The 17,159-nt window shown below is 40.7% G+C and overlaps 1 protein-coding gene across 2 annotated transcripts; it reads left to right on the top strand.

The window, feature by feature from the left end:
• The first annotated feature begins 927 nt into the window (after positions 1 to 927).
• On the top strand, positions 928 to 15,634 carry LOC117495075 (transmembrane protein 125). 2 transcript variants are annotated; one of them, XM_034146134.1, is made up of 3 exons: positions 928 to 1,286; positions 7,013 to 7,930; positions 12,710 to 15,634. In XM_034146134.1, exon 3 carries the CDS (start codon positions 13,146 to 13,148, stop codon positions 13,842 to 13,844), a length of 699 nt encoding a protein of 232 aa, XP_034002025.1. In that variant the 5' UTR covers positions 928 to 1,286; positions 7,013 to 7,930; positions 12,710 to 13,145; the 3' UTR covers positions 13,845 to 15,634. The 2 variants fall into 2 exon arrangements, with proteins under 2 accessions (XP_034002025.1, XP_034002026.1); XM_034146135.1 differs by lacking the exon at positions 7,013 to 7,930.
• Positions 15,635 to 17,159: the final 1,525 nt, after the last annotated feature.

Here is a 17,159-nt window from a genome sequence, read left to right on the forward strand (position 1 = left end):
CCAGGCATTTTCCACAATTTCTATTTTCTATTCCACTATTAACTGATTATTTGCTAAAACAATCAGGCGATAAATTAATAACAACAAATTAATTGCTAATTGCAGTGTCAAATACAGTCCAATAAAGCAATATGGTAAAAGCTCTTCAAAATAAGAATGAAATGGTAATGTTGAAGATATTATTATGGCATGATTAAAGTTGTCTTTAGAAAATAGTTTATAATTGGTATTTTATTTTTTAACAGTTCTTGTTAGTTTTGTTTGAAAAACAAAGGTTAAACACAAACAAAAAAAAGAAAGACATGCATATCAAAATTGGAGCCCAGTTGACAATAATAGCTACTTAAGTGCTCAGTAAATTCAGATTCTACAGAGCTCTGCAATGAGATGATTTGCTAAGATAGTTTCCAAGGTCAAGAGGTAACTTTCATGTTAAAGTGAGAAAAGTATAAATGCCTGTAAAGTGAGGAATAGCACAAAAAAACACACCACATGTATATTTCTTAACAATTGTGACCTTATGAATACCATGTGAATCAATCAATAATGGGTATAGGTGTTTTCACTGGATACTGGATGCAGGGCCGTCCCTCCCTACAGGCCGATCATGCAGGCTGCATGGGGCACATTTACCATTTACCTCACTGTATAAAAAAGTAACTGTGTTGATAATAATAATAAACAGGAATTATATTTGCAAAGTACTTTGTTTCCAAAACATTTTCTTTTACTCCTGTCGGTTGGGGGGGGGGGGGGGGGCTCATCTCACAATGTCGCTTGGGGCCCCAAGTTGGCCAGGGACGGCCCTGACTGGATGGGTTAAACTACGTCTGCTGTGTAAAAAAAGAAAACCCTGCAGCTCATCGGCTGATTTCACAATCACAGTGAGGCTTTTCTTTATCAGAGCTGTCACTGTCATGTGCTGCGGTTACCCACGGGGACCCACGTCGGTGCGGAGGTCGATCCACCGACGCTCTGCCCCCTCCCACAGGCGTCCCCTCCGCCGTGCGCGGCCACACCTGCATTGAACGGGGAAAGTCCGTCCGGCAGCGAGGCAAAGCGACTGGAAGGCTTCAGAGGAGCGGAGGCAGGAAGCACCTTACTGCTCCCATCGCATTACTCTGTCTGGACACTTTGATCCGAAAAGGTTGAAGCCATGAATTCATAAAATGATTAGTGGTAGCGAGACTTTGTGCAGGACGCGGGGTGGGAAATAAGGATTAAAAGAAGAAATAGACCGGCCAGACTCGGAACAGAAGAGACCGAGTGTGAGCAGCTGAGCGCAGGTAAGACAGGCTTCTGATCAATTAAATACGGACAGACAGGAATTGCCCCATTACAACTTTTTCTCACTAACCACCTTTTATGTTTGTTTCTTTATTTGTGCTTAAATGTATGTGTGGGTAGATTTTTTAGATGTAAATTATCTCGCCTACCTTAATTCCCACTGTAACAATAGATCGTATCACATTATATCATGTACAGTTATAAGCCTTTTGAAAGAATGTACGCAGCCTACTGTATATTTGACAATCGACAATGAATCTACTAAACTTATTATCATGTGCTGGCTGCATTAAAAATGTTATCAAACGTTACTGTGACATACTATCTTTTAAAACAATTGTATTACCAAGTATGTGATGGTTCCATTCTGTTGTTTTATATTCTATAATTATAGTCAAACGGAAACACATATTTTTCTTATTTTATAACAGATTTTCATTTATTTTCATTTCCTTTTATCAGTTTTCTTGTTAAGTTTTATTTGTACCTATGTTATACTCCATCAACTTCAAAGTCCTTCAAAGTTTCGAGATGAAAAGCACACTATGCTGTTTGTTAGGACTTGCTAAGGCTCAGACAATAAATAGGCAATTGATAATATTCTCAAACACAAAAGCCCTGTTTTACTCAGTGATCATTCACTGTGTAATATTCTTCGCTGCAACTGAATATTACATCCTTATAAAGTACTACATAAGCAGACACGACTGTCGAATGAATGTCATAACATATATTTTCTCAATTAATTTAATTGTGACTTCTAAGAGAGTGTTGTGAATGATAGGAATCATGGTGAAACTTGAAAGTAGTGAAGTAGCAATGCATCTGTTGGGCTATGCCGAACAAATGAGGAAGTAAAACGTGTTGACATTGTATTAAACCCTAACCTTTGCACCAGTGGCATTGCCCACAGTTGTCAAGTTCACATAATAATGTGTAGCACTGTAGAGGATCAATTCATAGGGTTTCTGCCATGATCTCTGAGGTCAGTTTTGCTGAACACATTCATAGACCATGGAGAGAGGAAGTGTTGTAGATTTTGTATCCAAGTTATTGCCATTGAAATGGATCAATATATGCTGTCCATGCATGACCTCCTGTGCCACTTTGCTCATATTGATTTGTTGTAATTAATCTAAAGACCATAGATGAATCATGACCAGGGGTATGCACTCATTCTATAGCTGCATGAAATTATGTTTACAGATCGTAAACTAATAGCAATTACAAGTAAGCTTTCAATTTGTGTTGGTTTTGTGTTTGGTGGACCATAAGATTTTGATCTTGACATATTACCACTCTAAAAATGAGAGTCCAATTCAGGATTGGTTTTTAAATACTTTTAAATCCTGCAATACTCTCCAGTTGTTGAGTACATACCATGGTTAACTCTTGTTTTGGCACATGTTCATACCATTAAGGCTTGTATTTTGGTAAATTATGTATTTGTATATTTACTGATGCCGTAGTTGTATTCATAACCACAAAATATAACTCTTCCTGCTTTCTTTAACATACTGACTAACATAATACTTGCTGAATAAGCCAATATTTTGACAAATATTATAATATGCTTCAGTATTAAATTAGGACTGTTTCATAACTAGAAAAAAAACCTTGATTTAGCTTTAAAAATAAGTCAGGCCCAACATGTGATACATTCTAATTTGAAAAGGCCCTGGAGTCAATACTGGATGAAAGAACAGGAGAAGAAAAACAAAGTTAGTTGGTGTGTGTTTGTAGATGACAGGGCAAAGTGGAGATGTTGTTTGAGCGCTCGGTTTAGGTGAAGTGTGTGTGTGTGTGTGTGTGTGTGTGTGTGTGTGTGTGTGTGTGTGTGTGTGTGTGTGTGTGTGTGTGTGTGTGTGTGTGTGTGTGTGTGTGTGTGTGTGTGTGTGTGTGTGTGTGTGTGTGTGTGTGTGATATGGATGCCAGACAGAATTTTAAATATCCCTGCGAGGCGTTTTGTTTCACTGTCAGCAAATTAAGAGTCCGGCATGTGGAGTGTTGTCAGTAGCAGCTGAACTGCGTGTCCACCTCTGTCCGTGCGCATACAATGTTTCCCCCTATAAGCATAATCAATTCAAATGAACCAATTCAATATCCTTACAGTTGCTGAAGGATACATAGACATTTGTGTGCATCTCTCTAAAAGTACTTATCATAACTTCAAGCTGTTTTGATCCAAATCATTAATTCACTTTGTGTGGCTTCTCTTTGCTGCTAAGTATGCTAACAGGCATTTAGAATGCTATGCTAATGTAAAGCAGGTATAATGTTGATAGTGATCAATATTTTAGCTAAACTTGTGAGCATGCTAACATTTACTACCTAGCAGGAGAACCAAGTGGCCTACAACTGAGGCTGATGTGATGGGAAAGTCTTGGTTTTGTAGATTGGGAAGACTTTTCCTTAGCCAGGACTAGTTACTAAGCTAAAATGTGAATTACTAAGGGGAGCCTGGTAGGCAGATTTTGTCCCCTTTGGACCCAGGCAAGCTAACTGTTTCCCCTGTTTCCAGTGTTTATGATAAGCTAAGCTTATTGGCCTGTCTCGACAAGAAAGTCCACAAAAAGTATTAAAATGTTTCCTCTAGGGAACCGGAACAGGGGATTAGCAAAGTCAGTAGGCATCATTCAGAACATGAATGACTATACAACATTTTAAGAAAAAATATCAAATCAGCAGTTTCTTAATCTAAGTCAAAGTCAAAGTCAACTTTATTGTCATTCTTCCAGTTAGTGTGTAGGCTACAGACAGAGAGATCGAAATACTGTTTCCCACAATCCCGAATATAAAAACAAATGTTTATAAAATATAAAAATATGTGTGCAAATATATATATATATATATATATATATATATATATATATATATATATATACACAGTCAAAGACACATTTTTTACATGTGCGCACATTAAGACCTAAAACACAACAATCAATACAAAATAACAGTCACTTCAATATTTTGAGAATGTACATAGTGCAGATTGTCCATAAGTCGGCTTCTTCTGCAGTGAAGAGACGTCACTTAGTCAACGAATAAGATAGACAGCCAGACATTGAGCCAGCCATCTCATTTATTACAATCATTATCGCTGCACAGCCAATATCAAATTAGAATATGCTGAATATCACCTCTGAACCCACAAGAGGAAGGAAGGTGGGTTAAAAAAACAAAGACTGAAGAAAAAGAGAAGAGAAGGCAGCCTCTTTCCCATCGTCAGCAGGAGTGAAGCAGAGGGGGACCAGCATGTTAATTGGTGATTTGATTAGGGTTTTAATATTGCAGCTGTGCACGTCAGAAGAGAGCAACTGGCTGCCCAGAGGTTCTTTTTAAATAATCAACTGTCAGTCCTTCGATGCAGGGACAGACACAGCTTAGTCGAAATGCAAAACATTCAGTTAATTTCCTCCAATTTTGCAAGCAATTTGAAGCCATTTTGATTTGGGCCCAGCACTTAAGAGCCCCATTTGCTCTTCCTCTATAAGGTGCTGTTTACACGAGAACGCAAACGGTTGTATCCGCTACTTTTCTCTTTCGTATAGCCCGTTCGTTCACACGAGGCCGTAACGGAAACGCGGAAAAGGACCCCGCAAACGATAACGGGTCCCAAGGTGGATAGATCTGCAAACGGAACGCTCTGGGGGGGCAAACGGCTCCGTGTGTACGCCCTATACGATCATTACCTGATAACGATGAAGCCATAGCCCCACCTCTCCCCACCTCTGCTGCTCACTGCTGTAGCATGGTCAGTAGCTACTGTCAGTAGCTACTGCTAGTGCTACTGCTACTGACCATGCTACAGATGTTAGTGCAAAAATATACAGCTCCTCTACCACAACCATCAGCAACAAGTGGACATGAAGAATTACATGAACCACCGGGGGGGCATAAACAGAAGGGCAACCATGGCAACCATGCTCGGGGGTTTTCTTCGCTGCTTTTGGTGTATTTTGGCAGAAGTACAGCACCACTTACAGGCCCGGCATATGTACTACAGCGTCTCCAGCGCTCCCGAGCGGTCTCGTGTGAACGGAAGACTTTTTTGATATCGTATTCGGTTCGTTTGCGTTTCGTATGCGTTTGCATTTGCGTGTAAATGGGGTCTAAAAGGGCTGAATTGTTCCCAGAACATGTGCTAAACACTGGGCTAGGCAACATCTTGTCAACAGCATTACTGATAGGAGGAAGCTCCATTTAAAAAGAGGGAAATGCCATATGCCATATTACATAACTGATTGAAAATGTTTTATTGCTGTGCACTTTTATGAATCATGTTTTTCACTATCTGGGCCTATATTGTTAATATGTGTTGTTTTATGTTGAGGGGAAACAATACTAAGGAATGTTACGAGTGGATTAATCGGCACATTTTTAATGCTGTTGATTAATGACCGGTAGAATGAGGAAATAATGACACCACAATCTCTGAGAGAAATATGGTTTGGTTTGCATGCCATAGGGGCTTTGAAATAGGCAGCAAGAGGGGATCTGTGGCAAAAACAAGTAATCCCCCTGACCCCATGCACACATCTCCCACTCCAGCGCCAAAACACCAGAGCAGACGGTGCAGAGATAAGAGGTTAGCCATAAAAATGAGCTTTGTGGGTGAGATAGGAGGAGGAGAGGAAAATGGTCGAACAAATAAGGAAGGTTTGGAAGGGTTTGAGATAAGAGAGGATCTGAGTGTAAACAGATGGAGATGTGTTTTTGTGGCTGAGGTGTCAGGGGTGCAGGTCATGCCGGTCGGGTTGATGCTGTGCCGCAAACCGAGAAATGAGCTTGATCAGAAAGGATGGAGTAAACCATCTGAGAGAAGCTAGAGCGTTTAAAGGGGGAATTGAAACGGGAATGGTCTGTTTAAATAAATGTCAATTACCGTTAAGGAACAAGAGTCTACAACCAAGCTGGTGACCATGCTAACTTGATCACAATGGCAATGCAGGTGCAGGTATACTGCTTGTCTTAGTAAACATTTTAGTTGAATGTGTTAGCATGCAAACATCTAGCTATTACCAGCAAAAAAACAACTATTGCTGATGGGAATGGAATTATTTTAAAGTACAGTATAAAGTATTTAATAATTGTAACCTATGGCACTTGCTGAGTCGAAGGATCACAAGATTGAGGTTAATTATCCCTTAGTGGTCCAAAAACTTCACTTAAAACCACGGTAGTGTTCAAAGACAAGTCAGGGAATCATCAGTCATTTTGCTACACCCTCTGTAGAATATATATTTCTTCACAAAATGTTGTACCAAGCAATAAGTATATGTTTACATTGTTTGGTTGAAACTTTGGTACCCTGGTGGGGCAAGATCTGTCAGCGAATCACAATAGTCAACAGAAAGTATACTCCGGATGTCTGCATAAAAATGTAATAGCAATCCATCCAATAGATTTTGAATGATACCACCATAGACCAAAGTGGTAGACAGACAAATATTGCCATTTCTAAAGCCATGCTGCCAAATCCAAGTGGCAATAGTCTTGATTGGGCATGCAATTGAGACAAGAAAATCTGTTTCGAGAGATCAAGCATTTTTGAAAATTGTACATAGTCATGTAGTTGCTGTCAGAGGGATATAGGCTGTTAATCATTGGCAGAACAAGGGAGGACTAAGTAGAAACACCCTGCTATGGTGAACAATAGGGCCGAGTTTACAGTGCAGTATGTGCAGCTGATGTGAAGGTCACTGTTTTTCTCTTTCTATCTTAGGTTTTCCATTGTGATCCTGACAGTGCAAGGACAGTGACACTGACTCGGCTATTGTCTCTTCATTGTTTCCGGACAGAGTGAGGCTCCCTGGTTGCCTTTGCTTTCCAATGTGACTGTAGAGAAGAAAGAAAGCTCAGCTTGTCTGAAAATTCTTATTCAGCATCAATTCCCTTTGCCAGCCATATTTGCAACCCCAAGAACAGCAGTGAAGTCTCAGCACAATCTCTACCCCCAAGCCATCCCTCCATCCTCAGCCCCGTCTACTCTAACCCCCTTATCCCTATCCCGGTCCCTCAGCCCGTTCCCTCTCTCCAAGACCGGCTTCAGCCTCAGCCTTTGCCCCGCTCAGAGTCCCAGATGACAGCTCAGAAACATCCGTTACCCTCCCGCTCCATACGAGCCTTCTTTCCTCTCCATCCAGCCCCTGTGGCGCTTGGCACCAATGCCCATCACATAGACAGATGGAGCCAACCCTGACCCCTCTCCTCGCCCGTGGGGACGCCAAGAGAATCAACGCCTGACTAGAGGAGAAGGGGTGTGTGTGAGTGCATGTGGGGTGAAACAGGAAGTATTGCTTTGTCACAACAGCAACACACCACCCAGTCTCCCGTTGACTCCCCTTCAGCCCAACTGGAGGCCTTCTGCTAAAAACACAAACAGCAGAAAATTCAGCAGCAGAACCAGAAGGACCTTGTCGCCAGCCCCCAAATTGTGCCTAACATATTTTTGCTTTGATTATTTGGCAGAGATGCAAAACATTGTTAACATTCTAAATCTTGCAAACATCATGTAAAAAAAGAAGAAACTACAAGAGTATTGAAAACGCTGAAGGAGGTCTTCTTCCCAGTCGAAAGTGTTTCTCAAGTTTCATTCTGGGCCCCACACTTCCTCCGGCCTCTGTCATCTGAATACAGTACGGTAAGAAAAGCTTCAAATTAGTGCAATTTTTACTGGTATATCAAAGCATTAGAGGGATACTTTGCCACTTATGGCGCTTTTCCACCGCAGGCCCCGCTCGGCTTAGTACGGTATGGCTTCGTTAGGCCTTGTTAGGCCAGGCTCACTTTATGCTGCGTTTCCATTACAGTTTAGGAACTGGGGTAGTATCTATAGTAACGCAGTGTAGGCGGAGCCGTGACGTCATCTTCAATGCGAAACACAAATCCAACATCAGCCGTTAGCTGTTAGCCCTCAGAGCTCACAGCTCCTCATATCTGTTCAGAAACTAGACAAAAGTTAAACAAGTACAAACCACAGACTGTCTGTGTCATGGCGAGTACAGTCGCTGGTTTATTTATGTCTGTATAGCCCGTTGTTGTGAGTGTGGACGGTCGGAGCATATACAACGTTAGCTTAGCCAAGCTCCATTCAGAAAACACGCATTTTAAAAGGTTTTTCGCCTGCCGTCTTGTCTGCAGACTTGTCAAAGCATTAATTCATGGTTCTTACTAACCGGTATCAGTATGTTGTTACTTCGACATCATTTTGAAACGTGTATTACAATTAAATCACGGTAAAATATGTTCATTTTGTTGTAGTTGCCAGCGATTCTCTCACTAGTTTAGCATACTCAGCCCGGTTGTTGGCCCGGAAAGAACCTCGATTTTGGAGAGCCAGAAAACTGTGAAAAAGTACCCGCTAGCCGGAACTACGCCAAGTGGAAACGCAACCAAAAACGGGCCGGGCACGGCACGGCACGCTTAAACCGCGCTCCGCGCTGTAGTGGAAATGCGCCATAAGAAAGACACTAAGAAGTAGAAGGCTTCCCCTAGAGCAGAAAGTAAAAACATGTGGGACTCCTGTTAGATCTTCAATTTCTCTGCATCCATCCCTTTATCTAAGCTTTAACATCGGGCATTACACCTCCCCTGACTGGTCCCATATTGACTATGTGTCATTCATTCTCTTGACTAAACATCCCACCTCAATCCTTGTAATGTTTCCAGAAAGCACGATTTTGGCTACTACATTTTCAGGGATTGTTGTTGCCATCTTCTAACCTAATCTGCTGACCAGTTTCCTCATTAGCATATAATGCCAGACTGACCATTTTTAAAAGAACCGCGCAATTATAAAAGGAGACAATAATGGTTGGTGAAATGAATTCTGCGGGCTGACATACGTAACAGAGGAGGGAATACCGGAGTCCCAATGCTTCTCAGGTAATTGGAGTGCAGTAATGTGCTTTTATACTCCAAAGCACAGCTCCTCTGGTGACCTTGTAGGCTTAAAACTCAGAAGAGGCAGAAACAGAAAGACGTCTGAGGTTTTCGATTGTCTATGGCATTTTTCATCATTAGTCTTAGTGCATTAGCATAACAGATAATGTTTTGACGGGCCTGTCTCCAGTCATTTTAGTTTCTGCTGCAGGGCTGAGTGTCCAGTATATACTTATCACGGCTGTCAATTAAAAAAAGACATTTAGCATTTTATTCAGATATAATGTCTATGTATAAAAAAACGTGTCAAAGAACTCCCTTACTCCCTAAATGGGCCAAATAAAAGGATGAAGTGGATCATCAGTAATGCTGTTTTTGATCTAATTTTTCTTTGTAACATTCGGATTAGAAACACATTGGTAGATCCATATTTTATGAATTTGTTTAAAATATTGTTGGATGCTAAGAAGTGAAGTTTCATTGTAAGACATAATGTAAAGGAGGGTTTTGGTGGACAACTGTAGGGGACTGACTGCAATAGTGTAGGTTAATTGAGAGATTTGTCTGTTAAAATATTATTTACAACTATAGGAGATCAACTCGAGACAGGCCGGGTTATGCTTATGATGTGTGGTGAATCGTATAGTGCTGTAAATAGGGAACAATATTTGAGAGCAGAGGCCTGTCGTAAGCCTCATCCATCTGCACAAGTTTTTTATTTTGCCAGACAACAACCAACTTCCTCTTTGTTCAAGCCCTCTTTTTCTCTTAGGTGTAAGGTGGCCTTTAGAGGCTTTAATTCCAGATATACAATCAATTCCTTGAAAATAATCAGTCAAGTGTAGTTTGGTAAATTGCTGGTACCTCTTTACCTGTTTACTTTAAAAGGAAGCCAGTGGAGAGTGAAGCAGTGAGTCTGTGTTTTTGTAAAGATACGTATTTATGAGGCCAATATGATACGACCGATATGACAGAGTCTAGAGGTCATAAAGGTGATATAAGAGGAGAGGAAGACACAGACCAGCAGCTTTGAGTGTGAGTAGCACAGCACGGATTAAGATATTCTCGCGTCGTTAACGGTTCAATTTCATTTTATGATCTTTGTTGCGTGCAATGCCTCTCACTCTATCACCTTGTTGTGTCCTCGCTTCACTTTACTTTGAGCTATCGAATGAGACAGACAATAATGTTTCATAAACTCTAACTGCATGAAGGGAGGGGATATCTTCAACTTTAATGAGATAGATAGAGGTGGAGTATCACATATACTGTTTTTGTCATCTCCACCTCAGATACAAACACATACAGACACACACCTCAATTACTGAGCTATTTCTATGGTGCTACCTGTCAGTGACACTGAGCCCAAACCAGCTGGGATTAATTAGGGATTCAACAAGCACACACATGCACGCACACACACATACACACGCACACACATACCCACACACATACACACACACAGCTTAATTTCTGTCTTTGTGAACTATTCACAAGCATGTCATAAGAAAATAAATATGCCTGCCAACACACACATGCACTTCAGCTTTTACTACTCATTAACAACGGTTCACTCTTGCCAAACGCACACGCACACACCCACACACACACACACACACACACACACACACACACACACACACACACACACACACACACACACACACACACACACACACACACACACACACACACACACACACACACACACACACACACACACACACACACACACACACACACACACACAGTCATCCATCAGATACAGGATGTGAAAAGCTTCCAGAGCAGCATGTCGCCAATAAGCACCCCTCCTCTCCTGCTGTAATTACCTCACTCCTCATTTCACACCTTGTGTATGCACCTCATATCTCCCTGTGTTGCGGTGTTGCTGCTCCGCCTCAGCACAAGGCAATATACCTGTCCACACTTATAAGAAATGTGATCTTGTATTTAGTGTATCATCTTTTTCCTAACAGGCTGATTACATCTGATATAATTTTTATTCTGTCACATCATATTTAGGGCTTTCTAAAGGTGCCAAAGGTAAACACAAAACCCAAAACAACAACAAGATATTCTAGTCTAAATGAGGGCTAATGTCTTGCTCGTTCGGATTGAGATATCCTTGTTTGTTGCAGAACAGTGTATGTGTTAACGTAATCCACGGCCGATGAGGACATGCTGTAAGTGCTGTCTGCCTGTGTTTGGCCGAGTGGGCTTGTGTCGCGCACTGGTGACTTTGATGGAAATAAAGCCGCTGACAGGTTTAAAAGACAAGCTGTCGCAAGCCATAACCTTGGGGAAGTTTGTTTGTTTGCGTGTGTGTGTGTGTGTGTGTGTGTGTGTGTGTGTGTGTGTGTGTGTGTGTGTGTGTGTGTGTGTGTGTGTGTGTGTGCGTGCGTGCGTGTGTGTGCGCATGTGTGTGTGTGTGTGTGTGTGTGTGTGTGTGTGTGTGTGTGTGTGTGTGTGTGTGTGTGTGGTGTGTGTGTGTGTGTGTGTGTGAGAGTGTGAGTTCTGGATATGTTCACATGATTGTGTTGTGGAAGTGTGATGATGTTACAAACTGCAGTAGAAACTAAATGTGCTTAGGTGAGGTAAATACTGATAGAACAGATGAGGGGAAATAGCATTGCATATATTAGAAAATGAGGAAATGGGCAGGTATAATGAGATATAAACATAAACAAACCAAAAAAGACGCCAGTGCAGATAATACACACAGCGGGGTGAAAATAACATGAACTGGAGAGTTCAAAAGGGAAGATTCATTGACTGAGCTATTGTGTGTGTGTGTGTGTGTGTGTGTGTGTGTGTGTGTGTGTGTGTGGGGGTGGGGGTGGGGGTGTGTGTGTGTGTGTGTGTGTGTGTGTGTGTGTGTGTGTGTGTGTGTGTGTGTGTCTGGGTGCGTGCATGTTTACATGCACGTAAATCGGCATTGTTTATTCTATCAGAAGCTGATGCTTGTTTTATCCAGCCACCTCTGGAGTTGAAACTCATTAGCATAGTGATAATGAGAAATTGAAAAGGTTGCCAGTGTCAGCACAGCACATTTTTTATACAGTCAAAACAGCAGGTATGGGTATTCAAAGAAACTGTGTGTGTGTCCATCTTTGGTTGATAAATATTTATCCACCACGTATTGCAAAGATACACAAACCATCCCCGTTGTGTGGTAAGATGATCTATTGCACCTTATGTGCTTTATATTAGTCTAAATTCATTCATTCGTCAACACAGCACATTAGGAACTTAAACTCTTCAACTTGCATATCAAGTCTCTCTATGTCTAACAATGGATCTCTGTGTACTTTGATGTAACTTAGATAGTTAAGCAACCCCTATCAGAAAAGTGTCCCATTGTACCTGAAATACACACTTTTCTCTTTCTCTGCAACAAACCAAAATTCATTTAGTAGAATAACAGCAGAGGCATGTCCCTACACTGCCTCTGATCAGCAATATCACTCTGAAAATATATGAAAAGTAAATGTACACTTTGCACAAACCTTGATACATATATATCTGTCTTCTTCAGGTGTCTTCTGCTAAGCTGGAAAATCAGATTGGAAGGTCTGTGGAAGTTTTGACTCTACCTTTGACATTGAAGCTGCAAAGGGGATTTGGATCCACCTCTGTAAGAATGAGCTACAAGGATTTACCTCCGCACAGGACCTGAACCCTAGAGGCCAGAAGGAATAAAACTACAATTCACTGAGCTCAGTGAAGTGTTTTGGGTTATAGTTGTTGTGCATATCATTAATTTCCTCTGCATATATCCCACCAACTCAAGACACTTCAGACATTCCGGATAATATTTGAATGCTGATTCTTTTTCCAGCTGGTCCTGACACACTGGTGATGGCTGTTGGTGAGTGAAATAGGGACTGAAGGTCTGAAGGCTATAATCAAGGGGATTCTATTGTACCCGTTGTGGTGGCGACCTTTTCTATCAGGCTGGGAGTGGCATCAAGATGCCTGAACTGGACAACTTTTCCCCCCTGAGGGGTCAGGGTGGCTCTGAATTGGAGCTAAATGGTCCAGCAGACCCACTTCGGATTCAGCACAGCATCCTGGACGAGCAGGTGGAGCTATGGTGGTTCAGAGATCCTGGGAAGTCTCTGCTCTGCTACTTCGTGGCTGTACTTCTAATCCTGGGGTGCGGGCTGGGAGGTGTCGGCCTTCTCTCTACCACTACCAGTGTCTCAAGCGAATGGCGGCTTGGCGCAGGCACGGCCCTCTGCTTACTCGCCCTAGGAGTGCTGCTCAAACAACTGCTCAGCTCGGCCGTGCAGGACATGAATTGCATCCGAAGCCGGCAGAGGATTAACATGCTGAAAAGTGGTGGTTTATCGGACCTCCTTGTGGTATCGATTACCGGGATGTCACTGTTAATTTGTGGAGGGGTTCTACTACACCTGGCCCTAGCTAATCACATGCCGAAGCCTGGTCAAGCTCTTAATGACATGTACATTTCTGGAGTAGTTTTGCTGGCTGGAGGGGGGGCTGCAGTTGTGGGTGTTGGAATATACTCTGTTGTGGTCATCCTGCTTGAGAGGACAAGGCATGGACGAAGGTTTGTGGACCAGGTCTTGAATATCTTCACTGTTTCTGGACACATGGACCGTCACGCTCGCAGGGAAACAAACTCGAGTCTGGCTAATCTCATATGAGACATAACCTCACGCTAAGACGATTTTGCCGCTTTTTCTCTTCTTATCAGAACATTTAGCACCAACTAAATCAGAGCAGACTTGCTCAAATATTACAAGACATCTAATCAAAACAAGATTCATCCCTTAGATGCTTCAGCTTTGTCACTAGCCAATAAGACTGTGTATGAGGCAATATAGGTTTTACTTTTTGATACATATTGGTAACAAGTTTGCAATAAGCAATCAAATCTCATTCACAGAGCCAGAGAAAGGGTTGAGGGATAACACACAGAATAATGACTGCATGGCTATGCTCGATGTGAAGCTGGAAATCTCCCAATTCAGATGATTTTTCTCAACTTGTGTTGAGGTTCACATTTAGATGTTTTGAGATATATTTATCATGTGAGTCTGACATTCTAAATCAGCAATGTATTCATGTTCTGTAAAAACTCAACTCACTTAGGACAAATGCCAAAATGTTGGAAAACATGGAAAATAAGTTTTAAAAACGTAAAAACAATCATTGATATTTGACGTGATATTTAGGGATATTCAGTCAAATGAAAAGCACATAAAAACACATTTAAGGGAGAATTGCTGGTTCACAAACAGAAAAGAAGTCTGTTGATGTTATTGTTATCTGGTTTGTTCAGCAGTCTGAAATTGAAAACGAAGGCATGTGGTGTGACTGTAGACTTCAATGTAATGGGTCATTTGGTTTGTATAAGCTTTTCTCCCCAAATGGTGTCCATACAAAAAGTTCTAAGACTACAAAGATAAAGCTAAGGACACTTTTTCAAAGTTGACTCAAGGGAATGGTTGAAGGTGCATATACAAATTGAACTAATGCACATTTAATATTCTGTATGCTATACATATGTATTTGTTCAAGACATTTTCTTTTGCACACACCCAAACACTACCACCTAAATTATTGTATGATAATAGATAACAGCAGCAGCTGAAAGCTAAAATAAAACTGGAATATTCAGAATGAGTGAGTATTTTTTATATATATATATATATATATATATAAAGAAATCTAAAATATATTTAAATATATAATTATTCTTTGTGACTTTGGCACCAACCAATTACTCCGATATATATAGGAAAATATTCAGCTGACAAATTTGAATTATCTGAGGATGGTGAATCTGTCAGTGAGGCTCAAGTTTAATTATCATTAGACATAATACATGCTTATTTGTCTGCCTGTAACCTACACAAGAACATGATTGTATTATAACTATATCACAGCACTTAAGAATGTATGGATTATTTATGTTTTTTGTATCAACAATGTAAAGTCTGGACTGTTAATCTTGCAGCACCTTGTTTTCCCCAAACTTGATTTAATCTATATTTTAAAAAAATGGACACTGAATCAAATTACTACTTTGAATGTAACATTGTTATTCATTGTGCTGAAGATATTCAGATTCACCAATATCTTGCTCCCATTTATCCTTTTTGGTAAACATCTTTAGCCATAAACCTCTCCCAGTGTACACCACCATAGCCATCACCAACGGGATGCCAAGAAAGCTTAAGATCACCTTTTTTCCTGAGAATGTTTTGGATACCCAATCAGATAGAAAGGGACAATAGCTTCTGGACTTCTATCAGAAACTGTACACATTGCCAATGTGTGTTGTATGGACAAGTAATGGCAGAGGCCCATAAAGACAGTGTGTCATTGTGAATGCTTATCATTTCAAAAAGAGATGTTTATGACAAATCGAGATTCACGCTGCAGAACACAAGCAGCGGACAGTCATTCATTAAAGGAGGAACTAAATGTATTTCCTGAGTCATTTCATTATTTATTTTTAAAAAGTGGCATTTTCGAAAGGTAAAGAGTATGAGGTCCATTCCAGACCCTGTCCAATAGGAACTTCAGGGCAGTTGTTCCAAGCCCTGGGTCAACGGATGCTCAAAAGAGTCTCTTGGGCACATGCCAAGGTCAAGGCAAGGTCAAAAGTAGCTAGTGAGCTAATTCATACAAGCTCCCTAGCAGCTAACTAGCTACAGTAGGCTTTTGTTTTCCTTTTGACTGTCCTGGGTGCATTCTAGGGCAAGTTTTAATGGACTTGAAATGAATAAGATGACATAAAAGTGTCCTAATGAATCTCTCCGGAGGCGTTTTTTTTCTAACAAATTAGTAAAATGGTATTAGAGTGCGAATCAGTCCGCTTCATCTTTTGTCGCGTTGTGGCTAAAGAAGTCCTTAGCACAGCTTTGAAATGTAAAAGTAACAGTAGTTTTAACCAGTTTTGACAAAGTTTGGAGGCCGTTTTTCTACCAATTTTGTGAAAATGTGACATAGGCCTACTTTCAGGAATGTGGGTCTCTGTAACAAGATGGTTGGGAAATCTAAATCAAGGGCAACATTTAGAAGAGAAACAGGGTCAGGGTCAGCAGCAACATTTGACATCAAGACATATTGGTACAGTATGTTTTTAATGAGGCATAATTCAGTTAATTTGAATTCTTGAAGCACTTAAGTGAAAGAAAGTGGTGCTCATTATTTCTATTTGGATCAATTTGCATTTTGCTCAAAGCACTTTTGGTTTACACATTTTTTTTTCATTTAATTATGAGGGTGCACTTGGGGATGAAAAAGGTCCTGCTAGCACTTTTGATGTAGTAGATATATTATTGGCTCAGGTAACTGGTCATTATAATTCCTCACAAAGCAGAAAAGGGTAAATAACTCTTGGGGGGGAAATTAGATCCATTTCATCCTTTTGGCCAGTGATATCATTTCAAGGCACTTGCAAAAGTTTGAACTGGGATGTCATTATTCTTCATTGTCTTTCACAAAATGATGTGCATTTACAGTATGCTGACATTGCTGCATTGTTTTCATTGAATCTTATTTGTGTCCAGTAGAGTTGAAACGTTCACTTTCAAAGCATAAAGGTCCCACTATTGAGAAATACGTGATAAATTAAGGTCATCTGTGTTTATAAAATGTTTATAAAGCCTTTGAGTCACTACTCACATCGCCTTCCTTAAGAACCTCAGTAAAAAGGTCCTGCATTGTGTGTGTGTGTGTGTGTGTGTGTGTGTGTGTGTGTGTGTGTGTGTGTGTCACACCTCTTTATCTGCCTTCACATGCGCACAGCAGAGTTCCCGTTAGAATATTTTTTTGCCGGTCAACATGTCCGTTAAAGTTGAAATCTTCCGGACAAAATTAGATAAGTGCCGGTTAAAGGTCTTCTTTGTTATTTATTGAGCTTTAAAACAAATTGATATGATTCGACATTAAACAAACTAATTATAGTAGATTAACTACATTATTCAAAAGTGTACAGTAATTTACAA

This window comes from Trematomus bernacchii, unplaced genomic scaffold (assembly GCF_902827165.1).
Source record: "Trematomus bernacchii unplaced genomic scaffold, fTreBer1.1, whole genome shotgun sequence".
Taxonomy (NCBI): domain Eukaryota; kingdom Metazoa; phylum Chordata; class Actinopteri; order Perciformes; family Nototheniidae; genus Trematomus; species Trematomus bernacchii.

Bases quoted from the DNA above. Each gene is read 5' to 3' on its own strand.
- LOC117495075 (XM_034146134.1), top strand. From the start codon at position 13,146: ATGCCTGAACTGGACAACTTTTCCCCCCTGAGGGGTCAGGGTGGCTCT.